General features: G+C 40.8%; 1 protein-coding gene across 1 annotated transcript in view; it reads left to right on the forward strand.

Annotated features, from left to right (window-relative positions):
• Positions 1 to 2390: 2390 nt before the first annotated feature.
• TMEM241 (transmembrane protein 241) overlaps positions 2391 to 15240 on the forward strand; it is a 113650-nt gene continuing 100800 nt past the window's right edge. Inside the window, exons 1-3 of the mRNA XM_068993918.1 lie at positions 2391 to 2485; positions 4814 to 4860; positions 11128 to 11205. Coding sequence (XP_068850019.1) covers positions 2414 to 2485; positions 4814 to 4860; positions 11128 to 11205 — 197 coding nt within the window. The 5' untranslated portion in view covers positions 2391 to 2413. The remainder of the gene's footprint in view (positions 2486 to 4813; positions 4861 to 11127; positions 11206 to 15240) is intronic.

Here is a 15240-nt window from a genome sequence, read left to right on the forward strand (position 1 = left end):
GCAGGGTAAAATGCCAGGATGTTAGATGGGTGATCCACGTGGACCTTGAAATTACCCAGCAAGACGCCAGGGCTTGGGGTGGAATGGAAGAGTGTAAGTAGGTGCTGGTCTTCAGAAAATGTTCAGACTGTAACCCAGAAAGGTCGGTAGATGGTCTGCTGCGGAATCTTAGGGACAGGCAGAGATGTCAGAGGACAGCCTTATAGCAGGAGTCATGTTTTGGTAGATGCGCTGGACTAAGCAAGGTGTGCCAGCTGGCTTCCCTGCCTTGCACACCAGACAGAAATGAATAGTCTCAGAGGACACTCAGGCTTTACTTCAGACAGGGAAGAGAGAGGGCAGGCTGTGGGGACAAGGGAAGTTTCTTTATCCTGAGTTGGAATTCCAGGTTAGAACTGAGTTTGTGAGTTAACAATCATAATGGTTGTGTCTCAAGTTAGGGTATATACTTGATGCCATCAACTATGTGCTCCTTAAAAGGGAGGATGGAAATTTACAATATTTACAACTTACATTTACAAATATTAATAGGACAAATGTGGTTTACCAACAACAGCATGTTGTTGCATGTTACTTGTTTTTTTTTTGTTTGTTTAGTCCTATATTATTAAATAGTGAGTTCTTGAATGGGATAATGGGCATTTTGCTGTGAAGTGGAATAAGTACAATGTTTAAAAGGTTTCGTTTCAGTTTTTACTCCTATCATCTCTGCTGATAAACTCACTGGTGCTCAGCTGAGATGAGCTAGTCTAGAATTTGTACTCCCTAAGCACATGGCACCCTACTCCAGTACTCTTGCCTGGAAAATCCCACGGACGGAGGAGCCTGGTGGGCTGCCGTCTATGGGGTCACACAGAGTCGGACACGACTGAAGTGACTTAGCAGTAAGCACATGGAGTCAGCAGATTCTTCAGTCTCTAAAGGGAACAGAATTAAAATTCTTTACTCTTTATTATTGAAATTAGTTGTCAATTTTGAAAGTAAATTCAAGCAATCAACAAATATTCAATAACTACTTACAACATTGCTAAAGTCCTGTGGGAGAAGAAGAAAACTATGAGATATAGTTGGAGAGATATGTTGAATGACAATACAACACTTCTGTCTCAAAAGATTGCATGATTAATTGCCACATGAAGCTATAGACAGTGAATGTTTCAGGATTCTTTGCTGGTTGGAGAAATCTGGAAAGGCTGCATGGAGGAGGTGCTACCAAATTAGACAACCAATTTGGAGAGAAGCTATAAAGCTAGTTTAGCTGGAATGAACAGCATAAAACTAGGTATAAAGTCTATTATATGTTTAGGGATGACAGAATTTTCCTAAGTTTTCTAGAGTGGGGTGTTATAGGTTGGTTAGGTTTAATTGGGACACAGTGATTTTTGAACCCTATGCAACCCATTGCCATTTTCTTCTTTCTTTTTTTGACTGCACCGTGTGACTTGTGGGATCTTAGTTCCCCCAGCAGGGACTGAACCTGGGCCATTGGCATTGAAAGCCTGGAGTCCAAACCACTGGACTGCTAGGGAATTGCTGGTTGCCATTTTCTAACAACAAATATTTTGTTTTGTTCCCTTTACTGCACAATTATTTTTTAAATTGATATAAAGAGTTGGACACAAATGAACTGAACTGAATGTTCTGACTATAAAAGAGAAAGAAAAAAGATAAAGAGAATAATTTTTAATAAAATATATGTTATTGATTGCATTCAGATAAGGTATCCCAGCAGTAGAAAGAAAATAGAATGGTAGTTCCCATTCCCAGGGGACTGGGAGGGGATGGGTGTGGAGGGGGGGGAAGCAGGGAGGGGTTGGGGAAAATTGTTTCCTGGGTGTAGAGTTTCAGTTTAGCAGGATGCAAAAGTTCTAGAATCTGTTGCACAACAATGTGCATGTAATTAACACTACGATACACTTAAAAATGGTTAAAATGGTTATATAGCAAATTATATGTTGATATTTTAAATACAATAAAAATGTGAATTTTAATATGTAAATATATCTAAGTGGATTTCTTTTCATTTAGTTTGCTCACGATTCAGTGGGCTAGCTTTGAACATTTTTCTTTCAGTGCTAATAGACTGTTGTGAATTGTTCTGTCAGCTGCTTTTCTCCCCTCTTATACCATTTTCTTCCTTTTTACAAGGACTACCCGCGCTTGCTCTACAGGTGGTCACAGCCCTAGTGAACCTTATTCCTCCCTCCACATCCTGGAGAGCCGGCCCCGCCCACCGCGAGGCTGGGAGTTCTTGAGTAGGCGCTGCCCCTTTAAGAGGCAGGCACCGGGGGCGGTCGCTGCGCCCATTGGCGGAGCTCGCAGCCACGTGGCGGGCAGCAAGGGCTGTGGCCCGGCTCTAGTGGCGGCAGTGGGGCTTCTGGGGGTGTCCCTGGGAAGGGACGCAAATTAACAGATGTGCATGAGGAAGTGTCTGGTCGGTCTCACGTTTTGTACCTGCTACCTGGCTGCTTACCTCACGAACAAGGTGAGGAGGGGCGGGTGCGGGGTGGTGATGATTGCCCGTGGGGGATCTGAGTCCCCAGATCGTGTGTGGACCAAATACTGCCTCCCGATTTTTATCTGATTTGTTCCTGATGGTGATGGAGAAGAAAACAATTCTGCACGATGCTCTTTTAGAAGTAAGATTTGTTGGACGGTACTGTCCTCGTTTCTCGTGCCTGTAATACGTCCTTTACATCTACTGGGAAACTGGATTTTTGACTGGTGAATTCCCAGGAACCTCATCTTTGGATATGTGGACTACTTTTTCGGGAAGGGGAAAGCTGTTGGCCCCTGTTCCCTCTAGTAGGAGGAAGAGTAGGAGAAGAAATCACGCACATTTTGCTCTCTCTTCTAAACATACCCCTGCCCCAGAACCACCAAGGTTCCAGAAGCCTTTAAATAGAAGATATCAGTCCATCTCCATCTCTGCCTCACACCATTGATTCTCAAACCTGTTTTTCTTGTGGCTCCATCCCAGGCATTTCGAATATATTGAAGAGTTTTTCATGAAATTATTAAAAAATAAAACGTAAATTTAATTTTGTTTAATGTCATAAAACCCTATTGATGAAAAGTCAGAAAATCAGTGGTACTATGTTTTTGTTTTGTTAGGAGGGAGCCTTGGGTTTGGTACCATGTAGAGAAATGTTAGATCCCTGTGATCTAGTGTGGGATATCACCCCTTGTCCTGGACTCTGGGGTAGACGCCAAGCCAAAGTGATGATAGGGGGCTCAGGACCACCTTTCCCCACTGTAGAGTCTCTGCTACTCTCTTTCCACTCCCCCATGGGGGACAAAAAAAAAGCAAACCAAAAACCCTCTTTCTCTGGAAAAGAACTACTAGCAAATAGCAATGAATGAGCATTTATTGTCTTCATGAAGGTTGTTCAGGATGATGGAAGACATGGTCCAGATGCTAACATAATCCTTCCCTTGTCTCAATGTTACAAATAAAATATCAGAGGAAAGTGGAGAGGAACATATTGACTCAACGTGAGTAAATAGGCTTCAAAGAAGAATGAAGGTCCGTCTCTAGGATACATACACCAGAGCACAGGCAGGTAACTACACCTGTGATATTTAGGAATTTATACAAGGGGAATTACAGGTTGATTAATCCATGGGGGGGAAAAATAGAAATGTAAACTTGCATGACACCAGTCTATTGCACTTTTCAGATCATGTGACGAATCAGTGGAGTCCTTGCTTAAAGCCATTTAATGGTCTTTAGGCTTTTAAAAAATTCTTAAAGTGTTCCATCATAGAAAAAGTAGAAAAAGATACCCATAAAGACAAAATACAGTTCTCCTGTTCATAATGTGCTGTAAATTTGGTTGAAAGACATAATAGAAATACAAGTTGATCTTAGTTGAATTGGCTTTAAAAAAAAGAAAAACTTAAAAAAACACACCTAACGTGTTAGATACCTGAGCAGAATTAGTTAGGAAAAAAACCCCAAGAATGCCAACCAAACAAAAGTGGAAAGAAAATAAAGGAAAGAATGAATAGGATGACAAACAAAGAAAGCAATGAATTTTTAGGTAAACTGGGCAATAGATAAAGTGGATACTCCGAGAAAACCGACTGTGTCCAGGGTTTTGTCCAGTTTACTCTGGAGTTGCCACAGTTATAGCATGGCACTTCCAAAGTCTGGGAATGCTGAGAGGGATCAGCTGTCCACAGTATAGGGCCCACTTTGTTCCATCCCGAGCTGAGAGGTGGTCAGGCTTCTGGTGACCCTCGGGAAAGCAGCTCCCCCACCCCCTTGTTAAAAATTTTACTGGAGTATAGTTGTTTCACAGTGTTGTATTAGGTTCAGTTGTACAGTGAAGTCATTGAGTTATACATATGCTCATTGTTTTCCAGCTTCTTTTTTCATATAGAGAAAAGAATAGAATACTAAGTAGAGTTCCCTGTGCTCTACAGTAGGTCCTTGATGGTTGTCTATTTCCTATATATGTGTATGTTAATCCCAAGCCCTGATTTATCCCTCTTCCACAGGTTTCTCTTTTCAATATCTGTAAGTCTGTTTCTGTTTTAAAAGTTCATTTGTCATTAAAAAATATTCCATATATGAGTGATAGCATATGATATTTGTGTCTCTGTCTGACTTCCCTTAGCCCCTCTCTTTAGTATAAATTGGAAAGTCATTGTTTTTCCCCACTGTGTGATTTCTTTGGGGGAGGGATAAAAAAGGCCTTTTTGAAACTTGAGTGTATTTATGTTTCTTTAGTAAGGCTTTCCTTGATTATATGGTCTACCAATTCTCTATAATTTGAAAATGTCCATTAATTTGATATTTGTTTTTCAGTATGTCCTGTCTGTCTTGAAATTTACCTACCCTACATTATTCCAAGGGTGAGTATCTTTTATATACATTTGTAGGAAATGTCCAACTGGCATCATTAAAATTTTTTTAATGACTGCATAGATTTTCCATTAGATAGACATACTGTAATTTATTTAGTCCGTCTGTTAATGGCATTTAAATTGTGCCCCCTTTGAGGGGTATAAACACAGCAATATTATCAGACATTTTTTTGCATTCAAATCTGCCAAATTTCTATTTCTTTGGACTAAATTTAGATTAAAGAACATGAACTTCTTTAGTCGACTGCTTGAATATTAAAAATTTCTTTTTCAGAATTGTTTTATCAATTTACATTGTAACCCAGCCTGTGTGTGAAAGTTTCTATGATATTTTGAGTTGTGCTCAAAGTATGGCTCATTTTTTTCCTCTCTCTGCTAATTTCATGAGCAAAAAATAATAGCACATTGCTTTGTCTTACTATTAGATTATTCATGAAGTTGGATGGTTTTCTTATGTTATCCACTTGTATCTCTTTTTTCAGTGAATTTTTTTTTGCCTTTTATCTTTTTATTTTTATGATTTATTTATTTTAAATTGAAGGATAATTGCTTTATAGTATTGCATTGGTTTCTTATCCTTTTATTTTCAGTTCAGTTCAGTTCAGTCGCTCAGTCATGTCTGACTCTTTGCGACCCCATGAATCGCAGCACGCCAGGCCTCCCTGTCCATCACCAACTCCTGGAGTTCACTCAGACTCACGTCCATCGAGTCAGTGATGCCATCCAGCCATCTCATCCTCGGTTGTCCCCTTCTCCTCCTGCCCATTTTTAATTTATTCTTTGCCATTTCATTTTGTTTATAATTATTTTGATTATTTGGACTTTTTAAGTAACATTATAGACAATTCATTGTTTGAACATAGGAATGAAGCAGCAGAGAGAAACACAGATTAATCCAGAATGTAGTTTTGTAAACTGAGGGATGCTATTATTAGGAAGAAGACAGAAAATGCTGTAGAGTCAGGTCAATAGAGTAGATACTGTAGCAACAGCATGGAGTGCTCTGGCACTCACATTTCCCTCTTTTACCTTAACCACCTGCCCCCCAGCTTTTTAAAAAAATATTTTATTTTTATATTGATTGTTTCTTTTGTGATAGCTACCATTGCTTTTAGGGGCTTCCTAGGTGGCACTAGTGGTAAAGAACCTGCCTGCCAATGCAGGAGGCATAGAGATGCAGGTTTGATCCCTGGGTCAGGAAGATTCCCCTGGAGGAGAGCATAGCAACCCACTCCAGTATTCTTGCCTGGGAAATCCCATGGACAGAGGAGCCTGGTGGGCTACAGTCCATGGGGTCACATTTCGGTTGGACATGACTGAAGTGACTTAGCATGCACCATTGCTTATATGCTTATTCTTCTCATCACTATATCATATAGATATTCACCTATATGTCACTAAAACTTTTTTCAATTCTTAATTATTATCTGTTTATTTTAGTGTATGGTTCAGTGTGAAGAAATCATTGTCCTCCTCATGCTTTTTATTTATGCTAGCCCCATTTATTATATTTTGTTATATAATCCTTCATTTTGCTTTTAGGTTGTTAATATCATATGTGAGGTCATTTTCCTAGGGTCTATTTTTGAGCGCTTATTTGTCAGCTTTTATGAAAAGGGGCTAGTGCTAAATTGTTTTCGTTATTATAGCATTTAAATATGTGGTAGAGCACACCATCCTTCATTCTCCTCTTCCGTTTTTTTTTCAAGTATCACAAATGGATACAGAAAAGCAGGGATAGACATCTTAATATCAGTCAAGGTTGAATTCAGGACAAAAATCATTAAGTAAACAAAGAAATATGTGTTACAATGCTAAGCAATGCAGTTCAAAATGAAAAGACGCATTGTAATGCTAGAGCATGGAGTTCAAAGTGCAAATGAAATAGGGATGAATATCTGTCAACCAAACAACAGAGGACCATCTTTTGTCAAATAAAAATGGCAAGAATATCAGGGATAAATAGAAACATACTACTAGTAGGAGACAAACTTACTGCTATTTTTTCCCATGACGGATCAATTGGATAAACAAAAAACTAGAACAAAAATTTCATAAATAGTACAATTAATAAATATCAGACTGAGTATCTTGAAAATAGAGATTATGCCCCCTTTTAAAATGCCCATACAGTATTCATCATGAATAAAGCATCAATTATTTCCCAAAGAGTCGCAATTATACAATCCCAGTGCAGCAAAACTAGATCTCTACCTCAAAAACAAAAGTCCTGCCTACGAAGGGCTCTTGAACATATAAAAAGATACTCTTCATTCATGAGACAATATAATTTTATACTGTATTGAGATATATTTTTACTAACAATATTTGAAAAATAAAATTTTTAAGTTTGATAATATAGTGTTGATGAAGATGTAGAAAGCAGGTAGGTGCTCTAGGGACTTCCCGGGTGGTCCAGTGGGTAAGATTTCACCTTCCTGTGCAGGAGGTGTGGGTTTGATCCCTGGTTGGGGAGATAAGATTCCACATGCCTCTTGACCAGAAAGCTAAAACCTGAAAAAACAGGATCAATACTGTAACAGATTTAATAAAGACTTTAAAAATGGTCCACAGCAAAACAATAAAAAAAAAAAGCAGGTACTGTCATGCTGTCATACATTGATTATAGGTGGAAAACTGTTGATAATTGGCACAATGTCAGTGATTGGCATTTTGGTAAAATATAGCAATATGCCAATGGTTTGAATCCTTCAATCCAGCAATTCCACTTCTGGGAATCTACCCGACAGATTTACTTGCATTTATTTAAACAAAATACGTGCAGAGATATACATGTGAAACATTGCAGCCGTTGGTGACAAACATTTTTAATCAGCCTAATTTTAATCTATATAGAATCAATTAAATAATTATATTGTATTCCTCATGGAATACCATTCAAACGTTTAAAAGAAGTAAGGAAACTCTTGTGTATTGAAAAGGAGAGATCTTCAAGATTTTGTTCCCCATTTAATGGGGAACAAGAGAAAGTCCAAAATAGTGTAGTATACTACCACCTTCTAGAAATGCGTGTATGTTTTCCTCATTTAAAAAAAAAGATTGGGAATTCCCTGATGGTCCAGTGGTTAGGATACAGTGCTTTCACTGCTGTGGCCCCGTGTTCAGTCCCTGGTCTGAAAACTAAGATCTTAAAGCTGCATGGTGTGGCAAAAAAAAAAAAAAAAAAAATTGGAGGACTTCCGGTGGTCCAGTGGTTAAGACTGTGTCTTCCAATGCAGGGAGTGCAGGTTTGATCCCTGGTCATGGAGCTAAGACCCCTCATGCTTCCTGGCCAAAACATAAACAAAATAAACACCCCTCCCCTCCCAGCACAGAAAGCCAGCAAAAGGCCAAATGAATGATGGGTATTTTAAGGTCTTCCCTGGTGACTCCACTTTATGTAACAAATATTTTATTTGTTACATAAAATATTGTAACAAATTCAATAAAGACTTTAAAAATAGTCCACATCAAAAAAAAAATCTTAAAAAAGGTGAAGACCCTAGTAAGAGTGGTTACCATAGGGAAAAATGGACAAGGTGCAGATAGCAGGCAGGGAAAGGGAGAAGATTTATCATCACTTACTGTTTCATGTTTTTGAATTTTTTATTCCTTATCATATTATCACCAATATGTTGTTTCGGGTGAACTTTACAATCACTGTCAAGTTTCTCCCTAGTAGTTCATAGCAAAACTTTAAAAGATATCATCCATGATTGTGTATGTTTTGGTCAATAAAGCTGGGATATTGTTTTTTCCTTTTCTGACTCTGAGTGTCCTTTCACTTCTGTCCAGGTCGAGGGACTTAGGGAATTTAGGTGGGAAAGGATGCTGTTGTCACCTGAATTACTTTTTACCCTCCTCCTCTGTGGGCTTCCCCCATGGCTCAGTGGTAAAGAATCCGCCTGCCAAGTAGGTGATGCGGGTACGAAGGTTTGGTCCCTGGGTCAAGAAGAGCCCCTGGAGAGGGAAAGGGCAACCCAGCCTGGTATTCTTGCCTGGGAAATCCCATGGACAGAGGAGCCTGGCTGGCTACAGTCCATGGGGTGGCATAACAGTTAGACACGACTGAGCAGTTCAACAACAAGAAGCTTTGCTGGAGCCACTCTCTCTCACCTGTGAGCCATTGTGCATTCTGGGCCTCCTGCTTTGAACAGGCATCTGCTCAGATTTATTGGGTTGGCCAAAAAGCCCATTTGGGTTTTCGTACTGTTGCATGGGAAACCCGAATGAAGTTTTTGGCCACCCAATACTTTCTCCAGGAAAACTTACTCAGCTCCCTAGACTAGATCAATTGCTCCCTGCTAGGGTGTTTTGTGCTACTTGGTACTGTTCCCCTTAGGACTTTATCACACCTTATTGTATTTACCAGTTCATGCGCTTACTTCCCACTATGCTAGGGTTTCTCAGCCTCAGCACTACTGATGTTTTGATCTGGTAAACTCTTCTGAGAGGCTGTCCAACATGTTACAAGGTGTTTGGCAGCATCCTGGCTTCTACTTATCAGATGCCGGTAGCAATGCTTCCCCCACCCCCAGCTGTGACAACCAAAAATGTCTCCAGATGCTGCCAAGTGTCCCCTGGGGGCAAGATCCACACGATCGAGATCCACTGCTCTAGACCAAGCTGTTGGAGGACACAACCCCATGTATTTCCACACTGCCTGGTGGAGTCATTGAAGGCTCCACAAGGGGAGACATAAAACCTGGATCTTATAGGATGGGCAGGTGTCCTCCAACACAGAGGAGATGGGAAGACGTTATGGGTCAAGAGGACCACATGTGCAGACTCTAAGAAGTGTGAAATAACCTGGCATATTGCTGAGGCTGTGGCCAGCTCAGCGTAGCTGGAATGTGGTTGCCACTGGCAGATGAACAGGAGCTGACCCTGGGGAGGGGCGACTGCAGGTCCTGGGAGGCTTGTGTGTCCCATGCAAGTGACTTTGTCCTTTAGGCCAGGGGTTCTCCACTGTCATGTCCCAATGCGTGGATGTGTTGTAATCACCTCTGGAGGTGAGGTGTCTCAAGTCATAACTAAAAATAAGGTTTTGAAATTTATGAATGACTCAGTAAAAATAGAGTAAAAGCAGTTACTGCAGAATGGGATAAAGTTGGGCCTATAGTACCTGTCACACATTTGGCACTCGGTCATGTCTGACTCTGCAATCCCATGGACTGTAGCCAGCCAGCCTCCTCTGTCCCATGGAATTCTCCAGGCAAGAATACTGGAGTGGAATGCTATTCCCTTCGCCAGGGGATCTTCCTGACCTAGGGGTTGAACCTGGGCCTCCAGCATTGCAGGCAGCTCCCTTACTGTCTGAGCCACCAGGGAAGACCCTATAATACCCATCATTCATTTGGCATTTTGCTGTGCTTTCGGCTGGGATGGGAGGGGTGTTTATTTTGTTACCTGTGCTCCACCCCCCCCCCCCCCACCTGAACTTTGCACTTGAGGAAATGTGTCTCCTGAGAACTTCATGTCCCCAGGTGTGTTGGTGTAGCAAGGGGGCTGAGAGCTGCTGCCTATGGCATCAGGAGGAATCAACTGTTCTTAAAACAAGTGAGGAGCACAATTAGGTTTGTATTTTAGAACAAACCCTTTGGCTGCAGCATGGAAAATGGGCAGTACAGGGCAATCCTGGAGTGAAAGGGGACCTGTTAAGGAACTGATGCTGTGGTCTAGATGTGGAATGATGGGAGGTTGAATTAGGCAGAGGGATGGAAGGGTAGGCTTCAGGTCTCAGAGCTGTTATGGGGATAAAGTCAACAGGATTTTGTACGTCGATGAGGGAGGTGATGGCAGAGGAGGGCTAGGATGACATCTAGGTTTCTGGTTTGGCTGATTAGGAAGAGTAGGAGGATGGCCAGGATGGGGAAGGGGAAATTCCAGGTTATGTTTTATCATCAGGAGCTTGGGGGTAGGTGTCAGGATGGTTGTATCCTGTGAGAAAGGGGGGTTTGGGACTCACCAGTGCAAGGTCATGGAGACGTGCTGGCTGTGGGTGAGATTGTTCAGGAAAAGTCTAGAATAAGAAGAGGAGATGGTCAGTGTCAGCAGGGAATGGTACAGCTGGACTCAGGGGAATAGCAGAGGTCGAGAAGGACAGGTCTAGAGCTGGGGTGATGGTTAGGAGAAAGTGGTAGAAAAGAGTTGTAAGAAGGCTCACATATGTGTATTTGTCAGTCAACACGTCTGTGAGGGTGAACCATGAGACCGTGGCACTCTTAAATTCACCTTGGCCCTTTTCCTTTTCAGGTGGCAGACACTGGTTGGTGGACTTTTGCTTCATGTGTCATGGAAACTGGGCTGGGTGGAGATCAACAGCTGTTCAAGGTAGAATTGCCTCTTCTGTGCTTCATTCATGATTCATTCCCTGCTTCCTTGTATGTTATTTGTATTGCATGGTGTTACATTGGGAAATACTCATGTTTATTTGAGTTGTATGATCTCTTAATTCCCTTCTAATCTTGAGATTCAGTGGCTTTATAATCAAGTAGAACTCAAGTAGAGTTTTCCTGGTTAGTGCCACTAATGTAATGTTAAAATAAATTGAGATATAAAAATTATAATGCCATGTTAATTTGACTTTGTTTTAGATTATAGGATCACTATGAGTAAGTTATTAAATCAACTTTAAATTTGGGGGATAAATTTTTTATTTTGAAGTTATTTCCTGCTTACAAAACAGTTAAAAGTGGTATAAAGAGGTCCCATGCTCTTTATTCAGATTTCCCAATTACTATTTTACTTTGCTTCTATTATCATTTTCTCTTGATATATACATATATATGTATACAGTAATTTTTTTCTGAATTATTTGAAAGTAAATAGCAGATTTTCTTTAATTCTAAATTGCTGAGTGTGTATTTCTTAAGAGCAAGGACTTTCTCTTACATGACTTCTGTAGTTATCAAAATGAGGAGATTAACACTGATACAATACTATTATCTCATCTGTAGACCAATATTTATTTTGCCAGTTTCCTTAATAATATTCTTTATAACCCTCTCCACAAAAATTCTGATCCAGGGTCCAATTCAGTCACACATTGTTGTTATGATTCTATTAAGACCGCTTTTCAAATAGATTTAAAAGAAATGTCAAAGACCATGACATTTTTCAGCCAAAATGATCATCTGAATTGGCTATGTGAATCATAGATAAATCCTCACATAGGTAAAGCCTCATGATTCTTTGAGAACATCATGCCTCACCTGAAATGATGTAGAAAATGAAAATGAAGTTAAGATTTACATAAATTAGGTAAATATCCCAGTTGAATGATCAGGCTAAGTTATTTGCCTTGTGGTCCAAGTTATCTGCCCACCTTCTCCATGAAGATAAACTGCTTCCTTGCTAAGTCACCCCTTGGCTTAGCATACTGGAGAAGCTTTGGGAATGAGACCAGTAAAAATATTTATAGTTTTGGCTTCTCCTGAAAACATATAACTGGAGAGCAAAATACTGATCTGAAGAGGTTTGACAAAGGTGAGGCCCTGGGAACTTGGGTGTGGATTAATTTCCCTGACCCTATTACATCATAGTTCATATTCTGAAAGAATATCCCACATGAGATGCTTAACTAATCTGAAGGAATAGTTCATTAAGTCGTACTCTTGCATTTCCATGATAGAGTGTTCTCTACTTGATAAAATACAGAGACTTCTGGAATTTCATAGGTGATATTGAGCACATGTCTTATACTTCGTTACTATGGTGGATAGTTCAGTGAGAACTGGGTCTCCATTTAAACAAATGTGGGCCCTGAATTCACAAAGCGTGTGATAGTTCTATGATTTAGTTAAATAATAAAGCATTTGGACTCTGAATAGTTGAATGTATACCTCCACAGAAGCAAGAGAATTGGCTGTCAGATTTTGGACTAGGGTCTACCAGGGCTGATCAACATGGGTCTTCCATTGTTACAGCATTCCTATGATTAACTTGTAGTTTCTGATGAGAATTATTTACTTGTTCATAATGGTCATTTAAACATTACCTAGGGATTCCCAGGTGGTACTAGTGGTAAAGAATCAGCTTGCCAGTGCAGGAGACTCAAGAGACACAGTTTCAATCCCTGGATTGGGAAGATCCCCTAGAGAAGGAAATGGCAACCCACTCCAGTACTCTTGCCTGGAGAATCCCATGGACAGAGGAACCTGGCCGGCTATAGTCCATGGGGTTTCAGAGTCAGATGTGACTGAGCACAGGACTGGAAACATTACCTTACTCATATTTGTTTAAAAGCAATGCCATTGTTCATACTTAAATATTTTTTGGCATGTAAAAGATACATAACATTTACTGTTTTAAAATAGTTTTAAAGTATACAGTTCAGTGGCATAAAGTACATTCATAATATTGTGCAACCATTACCACCATCCATTTCCAGAACTTTTTATCATTCCAAACAGAAACTCTCTACCTATTACATGGCATAGCTCTGGCATTAAAAAAAAAATTCTTAAAAAATAGAGCTACAGGACTTCCTTCGTGATCTGGTAATTAAGACTCCATGGTTCCACTATTGGGGGCATGGCTTCAGTCCCTGGTGAGGAAACCAAGATCCCACATACCTCGAAGACTGGCAAAATAAAAAATAAATAGATGATAGCTCCCCTCTCTCTCTACCCACCCCAGGCCCTGGTAAAGCTCTGTTATATTTTCTGTCTCTATGAATTTACCTACTCTGGGTACTTGTCCTTTTGGGACTGGTTTACTTCACTTGGCATAATACCTACACACTTCATCTATGTTGAAGATTGTGTCAACATTTCCTTCCTTGTTAAGGCTTTTCGTTGTGTATATAGACCACATTTTGTTTTTATACCACGTTGTATCCTGCATTTGGTGTATCCATTTATCCATCGATGGATTTCTTCATATTTTTATTGCTTTTTTTTGGAGGAGAGAAGGGGAAAATGACTAGTAGAGCTTAGTGAAGTCAAAGATACTCAAGATTCTTTCCTTGAAAGAAGTGGTTCTCAACAGAGAAGTTTGAGACCCACGAGACACTGCTGTCCCTTGAACATACATGATGCTAGATGTTACCCATCTCAGAAGAGCCGTCATCATATTTCTTTTTAGTCCCCTTGCTAAAGCTCCCAGAGACTTTTTTCAGTTTTATCCCCTGGACTTCTTTGGTGGTTTCACAGCCACACACAAGATATCAGCCCAGTTAAGCTTCTTGGGAAAGATTCTAGTGTCTTAGTTTGTAGTGGGTCTTGTGGTTGATAACGGGTGTCACAGCTCAGAATTTCCAGTCACCCTGGGCCCTGGGCAGAGGGGTGTTACCAGGTAGCAAGCAGCAGGGACCCAGGACCAGGGCTCCTTCATGGGCTGGGCAGAACTGGGTTTGTGTTTGCTGTGGCTGCTGTTTCCTACCAGGCTTGGCTTTCTGATGATGTCAGTAGAGAACCAAAGTCCAGCTTTGCTGTGTGACTGGACTTGTTCGCTGTGTGACTGTGGACTTGTGCAGAGATAGTATAGGTTGGGCTCTACTCAGAAAGGAAATAACCCCAGGAAGACAGTTTGGAGTTCCCAGTGACATCATAGACATCCCCATCACCCATGGAGTGAGAGTGAAAGTCACTTAGTCGTGTCCAACTCTTTGTGACCCCGTGGACTATACAGTCCATGGAATTCTCCAGGCCAGAATACTGGAGTGGGTAGCCTTTCTCTTCTCCAGGGATCTTCCCAACCCAGGGATCAAACCCAGGTCTCCCATGTTGTGGGCGGATTCTTTACCAGCTGAACCACAAGGGAAGCCCCTCACCCATGGAGGGCAGGCCCCAAATTGGTCCTCCTTTTTTTTAAATTGGAGGATAATTGCTTTACAATGTTGTGTTGGTTTCTGTTATACAACAGTGTCAATCAGCCTTAAGTATGCATATTATCCTCTCTCTTGAGCCTTGTGTTATATAGCAACTTCCTACTAGCTATCTATTTTACGCATGGTAAGTATATATATTTACCATGTGTATGGGCTTCCCAGGTGGCACTCGTGGTAAAGAACCTGCCTGCCAGTGCAGAAGACACAAAAGACATGGGTTTGATCCCTGGGTCAGGAAGATCCCCAGGAGTAGGACATGGCAACCCACTCCAGTATTCTTGCCTGGAGAATCCCATGGACGGAGGAGCCTGGCGGTCTATAGTCTAGTCTATAGGGTCGCAAAGAGTAGGACACAACTAAAGTGATTTAGCATGCATGCACCATGTGTATATATTTCAGTGCTACTCTCTGAATTCATCCCACCCTCTCCAAATTGGTCTTTAATAGCCTATGCCATTGAGAGTTCATTTAAACTGTCCTTGTAGCTGGGAGTACAGGAGAATCCTAGATTCGCTCTCAAACAAGTCACAGAAACT

The sequence above is a fragment of the Capricornis sumatraensis genome, chromosome 21, assembly GCF_032405125.1.
Source record: "Capricornis sumatraensis isolate serow.1 chromosome 21, serow.2, whole genome shotgun sequence".
In the NCBI taxonomy this organism is placed as follows: domain Eukaryota; kingdom Metazoa; phylum Chordata; class Mammalia; order Artiodactyla; family Bovidae; genus Capricornis; species Capricornis sumatraensis.